This window comes from Oncorhynchus gorbuscha, linkage group LG03 (assembly GCF_021184085.1).
Source record: "Oncorhynchus gorbuscha isolate QuinsamMale2020 ecotype Even-year linkage group LG03, OgorEven_v1.0, whole genome shotgun sequence".
NCBI lineage: Eukaryota > Metazoa > Chordata > Actinopteri > Salmoniformes > Salmonidae > Oncorhynchus > Oncorhynchus gorbuscha.
In genome coordinates this window covers 58,312,156-58,327,809 of record NC_060175.1, presented here as the reverse complement: position 1 = coordinate 58,327,809, position 15,654 = coordinate 58,312,156, and the positions used below count along the sequence as shown (strand labels likewise).

Sequence of the window (15,654 nt, the reverse complement as noted above, 5' to 3'; positions counted from 1 at the left end):
CCAAATAACCAGTGACTGAAAAACCAAACACCGGAACTAATGTTGCTCGTTATACTACACATCCCATTCAGTCCCGACTGATTCTCTCAGCTTACACGCAGAATCTTTCCACGAGAGATAAACTACTGGCCAACCCTCCCTGAAACGGGTGTCCACTTGCACAACATTTGCCAAAATAATTGTAAACTGATGAGGAGCTGATAGGGACTATTTCCAAGTTGAGAACGTTCAGTAGACATTCGTTTGGAGTGTGTGTTATGGTATATCTGGACTATAAACTATGAACTACTGTAGCCACCAGATGGTCCTGGGTCGTGGCCCATGTTAGTTACCTTGTCAATGGAGGCCTTGAGGAAGTGGTCCAGGAGGTGTCGGGCCTCAGCCAGAGAGCAGGAGCTGATGACCACTGAGGTGTCCACCGAGTCCAGCTCATCCTGCAGGAAACACCCAGGCTTCAGTAGGCCGCACAGAGCTCCGTACACCAGAACTAGGACATTTTACACTAATGTGCGTGCGTGTGTTCTCACCTTGGTCTCCTCGATCTGAACGATGGTTGCCTGGCAGTCTGATAGGCTGTCGTTGATGTAGTCGATGTTTGCATTCAGAACCTCAATGTCCTCGTTCATTTCCTGGACTAGGCGGTCCTCCCCGTCAGGCCCCTCCCCCTCAGCCATAAGCACCTGCCTTTTACGCAACAGTGCCTCCTGCTGCACAGACAGCTCCTCTCGCTTCTGTCTCACACACAAGAGAGAGAAAGAAAAAAACATGTGAGCCAGATCACTAATAGACGGGGAGGAATGATGCATGTTGTGAAGGAAGTCAGCAATAACGTGTTCGCAAGTGCATCGCAATGCACTAAAAGTTAAGAGGAAGTCTAACTAGAGTGCAAAGGAAGTGACATCACAGTACCTTGATGAGTCGGTCCATGTCGGCCTCGACGTTGGTGATGGTCATCCTCTGCATGACGATGTCCAGGATCCTCCTCTCCAGAGTCTGCCACTTCTGACGGGCCGCCTTGGAGAAACTACTGCTGCCCACGAGAACACCCTTTCGCTGCTGGACACGCGTCCCACTGCTGCACAGACAGAGAAAGATACAGTTCAGGACGTTACAATACAGGTCAACTGTCAATCATTTCACAGCTATATCAATCCTTAGTGCTGCTGCTGGAGTAAGGGAAGAGAGAGAGGAGGGGAGCAAGGAAGGAAGGAAGGAGGAGGAGAGGGGGGCGAAAGAGAGGGAGAAGGTAGAGGAGCGAAGGAAAGAGGGGGATAGGTAGAGGTGGGGGAAGAAAGGAGAGAGTAGGAGGGAAGGAGAGGGAGGAAGAGGAGGAAGGAGAGAGGTGATCGGACTAAGTAAGTCACTCCTGTCAATTCATTTTGAAGGGAATTCGATAAATGGCTTTGTAAAATTGAATAAAACTTTATTGAAGCTGATGAAAGCCTTGGCTAAGTAAATGTCAACAGAGTCATACCTAATCTGAATCTGACCTTGCAGGCTCGCAGGCACACACACACGCAAGTCTCACATTGACACTCTCACACACACACACATCCTTTCTCTGACCTGGCGATGCATCAAAAACATGTACACACACCAGATACACACACACCAGTCCCTGCTCTGCATCTGACCTGACAATCTACGGCACACACACTCCCTGCCATGACTTACCCAACAACCTGTGTCCCGTTGGTGGTAATCCCCTCGCTCTCTCCCAGGTAGCCATTCATCTTGGTGTTCCACTGTCTCACTATGTTCGAGACTTTGGTTGAGGTGGTCCTGAGAGAGAGAGAGTTAAAGGGAGAGAGAGTCAGAGAGAGGAGATATTTTTGACTCTATTTTCTTCAACAAGTAATTGTACATTATAAAACCAAGTTATATTTCAACTGAAACACAATATAAAACAACCAACACAAAACTATGAATCGGAAGAAAGTTTTAAAAAAGTTGTGTTTCTATCAACTGTTTAACGAAAACACACTGGAACCTATTTCCTACACTGTTAAAAACAATCTTGTAATTGTCATGGGAAATTGCTGTATAATCAACAGACTTCATTCATACTGTATGAACTGAATACAGTAGATTACCTTAAATTACATTGTGGGAAGAAATTCAATGGACGGAAAATATTTGATGTATTTTGGACATTACTGTAGAAAAAATGCTACATAAAACCCAGTAGCAGTAGCAGTTCACTTACTGTATTTGCGAATATTCAAAGCAGAACGCGACACTTAAAGCAAACGGGCAACCAAAACAAAGCACATACTCCGAATTTTTGCTAATTATTATAATAAATGTAATATCTCAGTTAATTGCTACCTGTTTGGTTATTTTATCTGCAATCATTTGTTTGTAGCACTTCATTTATATTATAAATGTACAGTCAGAAAGGCAAGTCATACAAATAAACCATTTTCACTTAGTGAAGGCCACAGAACTGAAAATGAAGGAAGCCAACAACCATGTTTCTGTCACTAACAAATACAGTCATGGGTGGAAAGAAATGTGACTGTCCCTGCTGCAAAAACAATGTCCTATCTCGGAGCTCGAGTAAATGACATTACTAAGCTGCTCCCAAATGTACTACGTAGGGACATAGAATTGATTTCCATCATAGTCCATGTGGGCTTTAATGACATGATGAAGGGCAGCTCTGAACAGTTTAAACTGGATGTTAAAGAGCTTATTGACTCTCTGCTAGACACTAATAGAAGATCCATCATATCTGACCCTGTGCCCTCTCTGAATAGGGGCATTGAACCCTTTTAGCAGGATTCTTTCTCTTCACAACTGGCTACGCGATTATTGCAGCTCAATGGCTGTAACTTTTGTTGACAATTTCGATACCTTTTGGAAACAAAACACTTTTTACAAGGAGGACGGGATCCAACCCAAATAATTTGGGTTCCTGATCCAATATACGGCTGCGTTGAGACAATGACTTATCAATGACCCAAGCCCAGCTCAGCTAATCCCTACCGTTGTGATGCAGAATTGTCATAATGCTTCAGCAAATGTACATTACACCAGAGGCGTTGGTAGACACAATGTAAGTAACTTCATTTATGTCCCTCTAACTGCCCTGAATGCCTCTGCTGATCCTACAGCTATTGTATGCAGTGATCATATGCCTACGAACCAGATCTCTACTATTGGCACTGAGGCGGTGTGGCCTAGGAGGATGTCCACTGTCTTGCAGCTAACATAAATAACATGAGCATATCTACTTCTACTAAGCTTCCCAGTAAAGAATGAACATGAAAACAAGGAAGCACCCCAGCAGCATACCACCCTGCATACCACTGCTGGCTTGTTTCTGAAGCTAAGCAGGGTTGGTCCTGGTCAGTTCCTGGATGGGAGACCAGATGCTGCTGGAAGTGGTGTTGGAGGGCCAGTAGGAGGCACTCTTTCCTCTGGTCTAAAAAAAATATCCCAATGCCCCCGGGCAGTGACACTATCCCACGGCACTTATCGTAAGAGTAGGGGTGTTAACCCCGGTGTCCTGGCTAAATTCCCAATCTGACCATCACGGTCACCTAATAATCCCAGTTTACAATTGGCTCATTCATCCCCCTTCTCTCCCCTGTAACTATTCCCCATGTCGTTGCTGCAAATGACAACATGTTCTCAGTCAACTTACCTGGTAAAATAACAGATAAATAAAAGTGCTCAAAATAGCCCACTTAAACATATGTAGGTTCATGAAATCAATAATTTGCTAGTAACAGATGACATTCATAAGGGGCGGCAGGGTAGCCTAGTGTGGTAGAAATACAAGGTTATAACATTTATAGAAAACACAGAAATGCCAATGGTGTTGCTGTTCATATTCAGAACCACATTCCTGTAAAGATTAGAGAGGATCTCGTGTTAAATACTGTTGAAGTAATATGGCTACAGGTTGATCTGCCTCACCTGAAGCTCATTCTGGTGGGAAGCTGCTATAGACCACCAAGTGTTAACAGACAGTATCTGGATAACATGTGTGAAATGCTTAATAATGCATGTGATACCATCTGGGTGATTTAAATATTGACTGGCTTTCATCAAGCTGCCCACTCAAGAAAAAGCTACAAACTGTAACCAGTGCCTGCAACCTGGTTCAGGTTATCAGTCAACCTACCAGGGTAGTTATAAACAACACAGGAATGACATCATCAACATGTATTGATCACATCTTTACTAATATCTGCAGAAATGAGCTTGAAAGCAGTGTTCAGATCCATCGGATGTAGTGATCACAATATTGTGGCCATATCTAGCAAAACCAAAGTTCCAAAGGCTGGACCTAATATATAGTGTTTAAGAGGTCATACAACAAGCTGTACTGATTCCGATGTTGTTGATGTAAAGAATATTTGTTGGTCGGTGGTGTGTAATGAGGATCAAACAGAAGCTGCACTTGACACATTTAGGATGTATTTTATTTTATTTTAATGAACCCTTATTTAACTAGGCAAGTCAGTTAAGAACAATTTCTTATTTTCAATGAAGGCCTACCCCGGTCCAAACCCAGACGACGCTGTGCCAATTGTGTGCCGCCCTATGGGACTCCCAATCACAGCCAGATGTGATGCAACCAGGTACTGCAGTGAAGCCTCTTGCACTGAGATACAGTGTCTTAGACCATTGCTTATTCCAGTTACTAATAAGCATGCACATATTAAGAAAATTACTGTTAATTCCCTGTGGATTGCTGAGGAATTGAAAAATAAATAAAAAAAGCAAATAAGGCTTTACAGTAAGAGTGTTTGTTACCGTAAAATGACTACAGTAGCATTATTGGTACTGTAAATCAATTACGGTAACAGTATTAGTATACCATAAAATACTATACCATAAAAATATTTTTTATTTTTTTTATTTTTTACAGTAACTTACAGGTAACTGTCCCGTAAGTTAGTTGAAAAATAACAGGCCATTTTTACAGTGTATGTTAACACTATAGAGAATGGGGTGCCATTTGGGATACAACATCTGTATAGCGGCACTACCTACCGGTTGGACTCTGGTTCAGAGGAGGTGGTGCTGGCAGACAGTTCTGCTCCGGAGTCTAGGGGCTGTAGTCGTCTAGCCATACGTCCAGACATGGGTTTAGCCAAACGTCGTAAGGCTGTCACCTCCTGGCTCTTTCTCCTCAGTACCAGCTCCTGCTGACGCTTCTGACTCTCCAACGAACGAATCTGGTACTGATAGGGGAGAGGTCAGTCAATATATGGGTAATTCTGTATATTACGCATACATTTCTCAATGTCAGTAATCTGGAAATGGATATCAGATAGAGAGATACATTAACAATACACAAACATTTAGATCCAAGGGCAGCCTAAGGATTAGAGAAGCAGACTAATAGCTGAAAAGTTGCAGGTTCAAGTCCCAGGGCGGTTGATAAGAAAGTTGGAGATCAACTGGTAACCAGAAGGGTGATGGCTTTAGAAACTGCAGTCTACTAGGGGGGTGATCATGTGAAGCAGGTACTTTCTTTCAGCACAAAAACACACACACACACACATACTTCCTGTCGTCGCTGCTCCTTCTTGAGCTGAGCGATCTCTCTGTTCCTCTTGGCCTCCATCATCCTCCTCCTCAGCTGCTCCTCCTTCATCTGCTTCATCAGTGCCACCTGGAGACCGGGAGGACACACTGCACTTAGCTGGGGAGTACCATCAGTGCCCGGAGCGTTATTGAGGGGCAAGGAATAAATGTTGACCCAGATCTTCACGTCAGTGTTTCCTAGCTTTGACTCCTTTGTCTCACTTATTGGGTAGGGGACGGACAAAGGTCTCAACACTGCATATAATAGAAATGCACTTAATGTAGCCTACAGAGCTAACATCCTTCCTTGCTCCTCCTTCTCCTCCTCCTCCTCCTCCTTACCTTGGCTTTCTTCATCTCGTTGACCTCCTGCTGCAGTTTCTTCAGTTCCTGTTCATAGCGTCCCTGGTTCTTCAGTAGCCTCGTGTGTTCCTTCTGTGCTGCCTGCAGTTTCAGCAGGTCTCTGTTCATCTCCTTCAGCCTCTTCTCATACTCGGATTTAATCCTGCTAGCCTTCTCCTCCGTGTAGTTCTCCATAGACACTGAAGGAGGAGAGAGTGGAGGAAGATAGATAGAAGAGAGAAGGAGACGAAAGAGAGAGTTTGTTTGAAAGTGGTACAATCGAGACAGAGAGCAGCGTGTCTATTCAGCATCTATGAGTCGCTCCACTCACTGAGGGGATCCTGTGTGCCTACATTACCCATAGTTCTACTCACAGAGGTTGTGCAGTACTCTATCTCTCTCAAGCTGTGTGTCTCTGATCTTGTTCTGCAGCAGGATGAGTTTCTCTTCATACTGTAGCTTGAGCTGCAGCAGTCTCTTCTGACTGTTCTCCAGCTCATCGATCAACTTCTGCTTGATCTCAATCTCACTCGTCAGGTCTGCCAGATCCACCTGGAAATTAGCTGCAGGGGGTTAGAGGGCAGAGAGCAAAGAGAGGTCAAGGGTCAAGAGGTGAACACTGTGGCTCTAAGACAGGCATGTTACAGTAGAGTGGGGCAGTTGCAAATTTCAAATCAACTCCTAGCCCTAATGCTAATTAGGTACTCCTTGTAGATCTGAAAGGATTAGACAGGTAAGCAATATGGTGAAAGTACCATCCAGCCAACCAGAGGACAAAATTGTACTTTCACCATATTGCTGATGCGCATCAATCCTGTCAAAGCGACAGTACACAACGTCAACAGGTTGAAGTGGAATGGAGACACTTCTGCCGCTGCCATTGTGGTCATCCACTGACCTTTCTCATCAGAGTCCGAGTCGGAGTCCACCAGACTCTCATCACTGTCAAACTCCTCTTCGTCCCTCCCCTCCTCCTCCTCCTCTTCCTCGTCACACCCGCTCTCCTCCTCCTGCAGAGGTGACATCACGTCCTCTGTGTAGTTGTCATCCGAGTCCATCTGGCCGTTTTCTCCATTAAGTCCGTTCTCATGAGAATGAAGCTTCGCTCGTTTCTTCAACCCTTTCTCTTTCTCTGGGCTGCAAGTAGAACATATTGACCCGGGATCAGAGTAGGACACACACACACACACACACAAAGTAGAGAGGGAAGGCACAGCTCATAACAGCTGTGACCCAATAAGCAGTTTATTATTTATTTACCATATTAATCTATTACTAATATTGTTTTCACACCATGTACCTTTGATTTGATTTGTCTGATTTAGTTTGGGACTCTTCCAAAAAAAAAAAAAATCAGCCATTGTGTTTTGGGACAGTTGCCAAGTGAACATGGAGAGCTCAGTTATTAGACCTCTCACTCTCCCTTTCTTGGTCTCCCTCTATCCGTCCATCTCTCTCGCTCTCCCTCGCTCTCCCTCCCTCCCTCCAGTGGCAGTGAGAGCTGCTTGTCACTGTGCGATCATTACTCCACTACCATCCTTGTCCCATTCCTCCCCTCTTCCTCTCCTCTTACCTCATCCTCCTCTGTCTCCTCTCCTTCTTCTTCAGCCTCTCGATGTCCGTCTTGGCTCGACGAATCACATCCGTCATCTCCGCCTCCATGGAAAGGGAAGGGGAGGAGCCTAAGGGGTGTGGCCCTGAGGTGGAGCTATGAGAGGAGGAGCTGGTGAACGGGGAGCGGGAGGAGAGACGGGTTACACTGCGACGAAGACACTCGTTCATCGACTCGCTCTCCAGGAGCTTTGATCTGGGGGGGGGGGGGGGGGGGGGGGGTTGTAGAGAGAACAAGAAGACAAACAGATGTCATCAGTCAAACTTAACTCTTACGGTATATACAGAACATAATCTGAAAGTTCCTCAAACTACAAAAAGATACAAACTCCATGAACAGTGCAGTAACGGCAAAACACAGTGAGCTGCAACTCCGTGAACTGCTTTCCCCCCCGCTCATTACGTACTCTTACCTGAGCTCCTCGATCTCTCTGATATAGTTCTGTATCAGAGCACCAATCTCCTCATTGCCCTCACCTAGAGGTCAAAAGGTCAGAGTTTACAGTCAGGTCACCGTGAGGTCACATTGAGACATAAGAGATTATCGCTTCTTAACTACATGATATGGTCTGTGTCTGAAAGCCTTTTTAGCGGTCAAATCCTAGACTCCTCAATTCCTCTCAAAGCTCATTGGAGGAGAAGGTCTAAGGGATGGATGGACCTTGGATCCTCTCCTCCAATGCGCCTTGAGACGGATGTGTAGGAATTGATTAAACAAAGAAGGAGAGAAAAAGGATTTAATAGCTATCAATGTTTTCAGACAGCCACAATCTTCAACAATCAGCCAATCCCATTGGAGAGTGTGTTCCGTCGCCTCTCTGGGTCTTACCCGACTTGGCCAGCAGCGCGCTGACCTCGTTGGCGAGGAGCGTGGTTACCCGTGTGTTGAGGTGGTCGATGGTCTCCTGCATGGCTTTGACCCGCATGCGTAGCGTGTCGTTCTCTCTCTGTAACATCGAGTTCTCCTGGAACAGATCACTGAAGCCCTCCGAGCCGTCCTCACCTGCCACACGCTTACCCTGGGGAGGGGGACAATACACGTACAGAAATATTTTATCTCCTCCAATGAACATACAGAACAATGACATTTCATTCAATCAACAAAGAGAATATTGATTTTTATATCACTCCATTTTATTTCTTTACATACTGGTTAACACCTCAGCCAATCATAAATGAGACAACATTATTTCAGCCAATCACATGCCAATCACATTTCTCTCCAACTCCGATCGAATCTTTCCTACAACTCAACATGGTCATCCATTGGTTATGCACCATTAACTCTCTCTTAATCACATTATTGCTCTAAACCATCCCTATGCTTCCTGTAATCTTCTAGGCCAAAGGTTAAAGTTGCTTAACATGAGGGAAGGGATATTTTTCCATCCCTCCATCCCTCCATCCTTCCTTCCCTTTTTCTCTCCCAAGTCCCGACATCCCTTCCTCTCTCCATTGGTCCCTCCTCCCACTTCTCCATCCTTCAACCTCTCCGCCCTCCTATCTCTATCCATGTCCCTTCTTCTCTCCCTTTATCCCTCCCTCATTCTCTCTACCCCCCCTTACCCCATCCCTTCCTCCCTCCCCTAATCCCAAACCTCTGTCCCTCCTGCTATCCCTCCATCTCTCCTCACCGCTTTATACTCCATAAGTTCCATTTGTAGCCTGGCAATCTCAGCCCTCAGGGCAGACATCTGTTGGCTGGTCTTGTCTTGGTTCACCACCACCTTGTTCTTGATGTTCCTGGCTCTGTTGGCATACTTCAGTGTGTTCAGGGTCTCCATGAAGTCCCGGTCCGACGGACTCACACACGCGATCATCAACGTACGACTGGAGAGAGGAAAGGAATACGACATGCTAGAGTGTGTGTGTGTGTGTGTGTGTGTGTGTGTGTGTGTGTGTGTGTGTGTGTGTGTGTGTGTGTGTGTGTGTGTGTGTGTGTGTGTGTGTGTGTGTGTGTGTGTGTGTGTGTGTGTGTGTGTGTGTGTGTGTGTGTGTGTGTGTGCGTACAGTACCAGTCAAAAGTTTGGACACCATCTACTCAGTCAAGGGTTTTTCATTTATTTTTACCATTTTCTACATTGTAGAATAATAGTGAAGACATCAAAACTATGAAATAACACACATGGATTCATGTAGCAACCAAAAACAAATCAAAATATAAATTATATTTGAGATTCTTCAAAGTAGCCAAACTTTGCCTCGATGACAGCGTTGCACACTCTTGGCATTCTCTCAACCAGCTTCATGAGGTAGTCACCTGGAATGCCTTTCAATGAAAACTTCTTAGTTTCAGGCAAATAACTTCAAAAACTAATAAGAAATTACAGTTTTAGTAGAAGGACACAGTCTTGGAAATTCGTATTTGCGCACGCCATGAAGACATTCCGCACCTGCTTAAATTGGTTTCCTATTGAACATACTTCTTTCTGAAATAAATATTATAGTTTGATTACATTTTAGGGTATCTGAGGTGTAAATAGAAAAGTATTTTGACTTGTTGAAACAAAGTTTAGGGGTGGATTTTTGGATTCCTTTATCTACAAGTTGAACGAGTGGATTACTCAAATCGATGGTGCCAACTAAACAAACTTTTTGGGATAAAAAGAAGGATTTTATCTAACAAAACGACACTACATGGTATAGATGGGACCCTTTGGATGACAAGTCAGAGGAAGATTTTCAAAAAGTAAGTTAATATTTAATTGCTATATGTGAATGTATGAAACCTGTGATGGTGGAAAAATATTTAGATGTGGGGTACTGTCCTCAAACAATCGCATGGCGTGTTTTAGCTGTAATAGCTACTGTAAATCGGACAGTGCAGTTATATCAACATGAATTTAAGCTTTCAGCCGATATAAGACACTTATATGTAGCTAAATGTTTAAAATCCAGAATATTTATTATTATTTATTTGAATTGCACGCCCTCCAGTTTCACTGGAAGTTGTCCCGCTAACGGGACACCGATTCTTAAGAAGTTTTAACAGGTGTGCCTTGTTAAAAGTTCACTTGTTGTTATGCAAGTGAGTGAGGACCCAAAAGCGACTTAACAGAAACTGAGTTTATTTAAGTCCAAACAAAAATAACATAATCCTCAATCCTTTACAGGAAATGTCAAAACGGGGATAACAGAAATCCTCTAGTAGTAGAGGGGAATTGCAGGATAAGCGGCAACCGACTGCAGGTCCCTTCGGGTAGGCGCGAGGCCGTAGCTGACAGAGACACCTGCTCACACGCAGCATCTGATGATAGGCAAAACACGACAGGACGGAACAAGAACACAGTAAACAGCAAACAAGGATCCGACAAGGACAGAAGCAGAAACAGAGAGAGAAATAGAGACTTAATCAGAGGGTAAAATAGGGGACAGGTGTGAAAGAGTAAACGTTAGGTCGTTAGGAGAATGAGGAACAGCTGGGAGCAGGAACGGAACGATAGAGAGAGAGAGGGAAAGAAACCTAATAAGACCAGCAGGGGGAAACGAATAGAAAGAAAGCACAGGGACAAGACATGACAATATATGACAATACATGACACTTGTGGAATTTCTTTCCTTCTTGATGCAATTGAGCCAATCAGTTGTGTTGTGACAAGGTAGGGGTGGTATACAGAACAACTTTGAAAGTTTCTTCAAGTGCAGTCTCAAAAACCATCAAGTGCTGTGATGAAACTGGCTCTCATGAGGACCACCACAGGAAAGAAATACACAAAGTTACCTCTGCTGCAGAGGATAAGTTGATAAGAGTTACCAGCCTCAGAAATTGCAGCCCACATTAATGGTTCAGAGTTGAAGTAACAGATATATCTCAACACCAACTGTTCAGAAGAGACTACACGAATCAGGCCTTTGTGGTTGAATAGCTGCAAAGAAACCACTACTAAAGGACACCAATAATAAGAAGAGACTTGCTTGGGATAAGAAACACGAGCAATGGACATTAGACCGGTGGAAATCTGTCCTTTGCCCTGATGAATCCAAATTTGAGATTTTTGGTTCCTGCCACCGTGCCTTTGTGAGACCACATACATATGGTGAGCAGACTCAAGGGTCTTACAAATCCTTATGAACGGATGATCTCCACATGTGTAGTTGTTAAGGGAATTTTTATCAATAATGACTAATTATGTATACATTTCAATCAGGACTGACTAATCAGAATACTATTATGTTACTGTATATGTACTAATCAGAATACTATTATGTTACTGTATATGTACTAATCAGAATACTATTATGTTACTGTATATGTATGAATTTTCTTTCTTAATCCTAGTACTGAAAATAATATGTGTAAATATAATCAAGAATTAGAACAATGACTGTCCGTTCCTTGGTAGAAATGAATGAACTATATCTTCAGACTGGCTAGAATGCTTATCTACACAAGAAGACCTTGGCTCGGTCATAAATTATATTAAATTGGTAGGGAGACGATGTGCGAAGGCTTGAGATACTGCCTTTGTACCAGGGTGGGAGAAGAGACGGGACAGTTCGAAAACGAATGACGTCATTTTCCGTTTATAACCTGTGGTAAACTGTATCGTGTTCAGTACTCTCGTGAATAAATTCTGCTGTTTGACTTTAAGACTAGGCTCTGTCCATTACTATAGAATAAGGGTCTTACAAATCCTTATGAATTGACAGTGTTTAATTTTAATTGGGTGTTAAAACATAGAGCAATTTAATTCCTGCAACAGTAGTTCCCACCGTGAAGCATGTGTAAGGGCTATTTGACCAAGAAGGAGAGTTATGGAGTGCTGCATCAGATGACCTTGCCTCCACAAACACCTGACCTCAACCAAACTGAGATGGTTTGGGATGAGTTGGACTGCAGAGTGAAGGAATATCAGCCAACAAGTGCTCAGCGTATGTGGGAACTCCTTCAAGACTGGCGGAAAAGCATTCCAGGTGAAGCTGGTTGAGAGAATGCCAAGAGTGTGCAAAGCTGTCATCAAGGCAACGGGTGGCTACTTTGAAGAATCTAAAATGTAACACTTTTTTGGTTACTACATGATTCCGTATGTGTTATTTCATAGTTTTGATGTCTTCATTATTATTCTACATTGTATAAAATAAAGAAAAACCCTTGAATGAGTAGGTATGTCCAAACTTTTGACTGGTACTGTACGTGTGTGTGTGTGTTACCTGTTTCCTCCCAGTGAGTCCTGTAGTAGCCGCGTTAGTTTAGAGTCTCTGTAGGGAACATGTCCTCCTTTCTTAGCCTGGTCCCCCAGAGCACTGATCACATTCCCCAAAGCCAGCTAGAACACATACTCATAACCATCATCATCACGTTTCTCAGTACCAATTAAAACACATACACAAAATCATCACACACACACACACACACACGCACATTAATGAAGGGGCCCACATGGGGACAGAGGCAAAACAAATATTATTAAAAAACATATCCAGTCACAGGAGCCCACTCTCAACGTCCAAAATACACCAGAGAGCACGATTCAGGCCCAGAGGATCAATAGTTTCAAAATAATTACTGGATTAAAGGGATACTTCAGGATTTTGACAATGGTGCTCTCAATGGTGTAGCTGTAGAACGTTTTGAGGATCTGAGGGCCCATGACAAATTCTCAGTGTCCTGGGGGGGAAGAGTTGTTTTCACGCCCTCTTCACAGCTGTGTTGGGACTGAGTTTTCACGCCCTCTCCACAGCTGTGTTGGGACTGAGTTTTCACGCCCTCTTCACAGCTGTGTTGGGACTGACCACGATAGATCCTTAGTGATGTGGGCACCAAGAAACTTGATCGTCAGTGATCAAGCCTTCCACTGTAGTGATGTTGGCAAACTTAATGATGGGTGTAGGAGTCATGCGCGGCCACGCAGTCGTGGGTAAACAGGGAGTACAGGAGGGGACTAAGCACGCAACCCGGCACGGGCCCCCGTGTTGAGGCTCAGCGTGGCGGATGTGTTGCTGTCTACCTACACCAACACATGTCTACCTACGCCACCCATCAAGAAGTCCAGGATCCAGTTGAAGGGGAAGGTGTTCAGTCCCAGGGTCCTGAGCTTAGTGATGAGCTTGGAGGACACTATGGTGTTGAATGCTGAGCTGTAGTCAAGGAACAGCATTCTGACATAGGTGTTCATATTGTCTGAGTGAGAAAGGGCAGTGTGGAGTACAATAGAGATTGCGTCAACTGTGGATCTGTTGGGGGAGTATACGAATTGGAGTGGGTGCAGGGTGTCTGGGATGAAGGTGTTGATGTGAGCCATGACCAGCTTTTCTAAGCATTTCATCAAATCAAATTTTTGTGGTCACATACATATGATGAGCAGATGTTAATGTGAGTGTAGCGAAGGGCTTGTGCTTCTAGTTCCGACAGTGCTGTAATATCTAACACGTAATCTAACAATTCCCCAACAACTACCTAATACACACACATCTAAAGGGGTGAATGAGAATATGTACATATAAGTATATGGATGAGCGATGGCCGAGCAGCATAGGCAAGGTGCAGTAGATGGTATAAAATACAGTATATACATGTGATATGAGTAATGTAAGATATGTAAACATTACTAAAGTGGCATCATTTAAAGTAGCATTGTTTAAAATGTCTAGTGATCCATTTATTTTATTTCACTTTATTTAACCAGGTAGGCTAGTTGAGAACAAGTTCTCATTTACAACTGCGACCTGGTCAAGATAAAGCATAGCAGTGCGACAGATACAACAACACAGAGTGACACATAAACAAACATACAGTCAATAACACAAAAGAAAAGATAGAAAGAGCCATGTACAGTGTGTGCAAATGCAGAAGAGCAGGAGGTCGGCAATAAATAGGCCATAGAGGGGAAAATAATTACCATTTATCATTAATACTGGCGTGATATACAGTTGAAGTCGGACGTTTGCATACGCTTAGGTTGGAGTCATTAAAACTAGTTTTTCAACCACTCCACAAATTTCTTGTTTTAAGAAACTATAGTTTTGGCAAGTCGATTAGGATATCTACTTTGTGCATGACACAAGTCATTTAAAAAAAAAGTGTTTACAGGCAGATTATTTAACTTATAATTCACTGTATCACAATTCCAGTGGGACAGAAGTTTACATACACTAAGTTGACAGCTTGGAAAGTTCCAGAAAATTATGTCATGGCTTTAGAAGCTTCCGAAAGGCTAATTGAAATCATTTGAGTCAATTGGAGGTGTACCTGTGGATGTATTTCAAGGTCTACCTTCAAACTCAGTGCCTCTTTGCTTTACTTCATAGGAAAATCAAAAGAAATCAGCCAAGACCTAAAAAAAAAAATTGTAGGCCTCCATAAGACTGGTTCATGCTTGGGAGCAATTTCCAAAAGCCTGAAGGTACCACGTTCATCTCTACAAACAATAGTACGCAAGTATAAACACCATGGGACCACGCAGCCGTCATACTGCTCAGGAAGATTCTGTCTCCTAGAGATGAACATACTTTGGTGCGAAAAGTTCAAATCAATCCCAACAGCAAAGGACCTTGTGAAGATGCTGGAGGAAACAGGTACAAAATAATCTATATCCACAGTAAAAATTAGTCCTATATCGACCAATCCTGAAAGGCCGCTCAGCAAGGACAAAACCACTGCTCCAAAACCGCCGTAGAAAAGCCAGACTAAGGTTTGCAACTGCACATGGGGACAAAGATCGTACTTTATGGAGAAATGTCCTCTGGTCTGAGGAAAAAAAATATATAACTATTTGGCCATAATGACCTTCGTTATGTTTGGAGGAAAAAGGGGGAGGCTTGCAAGCTGAAGAACACCATCCCAACTGTGAAGGATGGGGGTGTCAGCATCATGTTGTGGGGGTGCTTTGCTTGCAGGAGGGACTGTTGCACTTCACAAAATAGATGGCATCATGAGGTAGGACAATTATGTGGATATATTGAAGCAACATCTCAAGACATCAGTCAGGAAGTTAAAGCTTGGTCGCAAACGGGTCTTCCAAATGGACAATGACCCCAAGCATACATCCAAAGTTGTAGCAAAATGACTTTAGGACAACTAAGTCAATGTATTGGAGTGGCCATCACAAAGCCCTGACCTCAATCATATAGAAAATTTGTGGGCAGAACTAAAAAAGTGTGTGCGAGCAAGGAGGCCTAACTCAGTTACACCAGCTCTGTCAGGAGGAATGCGGCAAA

General features: G+C 43.6%; 1 protein-coding gene across 5 annotated transcripts in view; it reads right to left on the bottom strand.

Annotated features, from left to right (window-relative positions):
- The window catches only part of LOC124031632 (kinesin-like protein KIF21B), a 112,064-nt gene that overhangs the window by 30,528 nt on the left and 65,882 nt on the right, over window positions 1-15,654 (bottom strand). For all 5 annotated transcript variants that reach the window (XM_046343121.1, XM_046343122.1, XM_046343119.1 and 2 more), the window contains exons 7-20: window positions 12,649-12,764; window positions 9,132-9,327; window positions 8,327-8,516; window positions 7,911-7,974; window positions 7,460-7,693; window positions 6,785-7,023; window positions 6,261-6,449; window positions 5,887-6,086; window positions 5,525-5,632; window positions 5,008-5,198; window positions 1,675-1,782; window positions 910-1,075; window positions 528-731; window positions 333-434 (exon numbers count right to left, since the gene is read on the bottom strand). In XM_046343121.1, the coding sequence (XP_046199077.1) occupies window positions 333-434; window positions 528-731; window positions 910-1,075; window positions 1,675-1,782; window positions 5,008-5,198; window positions 5,525-5,632; window positions 5,887-6,086; window positions 6,261-6,449; window positions 6,785-7,023; window positions 7,460-7,693; window positions 7,911-7,974; window positions 8,327-8,516; window positions 9,132-9,327; window positions 12,649-12,764 (2,307 nt within the window). The remainder of the gene's footprint in view (window positions 1-332; window positions 435-527; window positions 732-909; window positions 1,076-1,674; window positions 1,783-5,007; window positions 5,199-5,524; window positions 5,633-5,886; window positions 6,087-6,260; window positions 6,450-6,784; window positions 7,024-7,459; window positions 7,694-7,910; window positions 7,975-8,326; window positions 8,517-9,131; window positions 9,328-12,648; window positions 12,765-15,654) is intronic.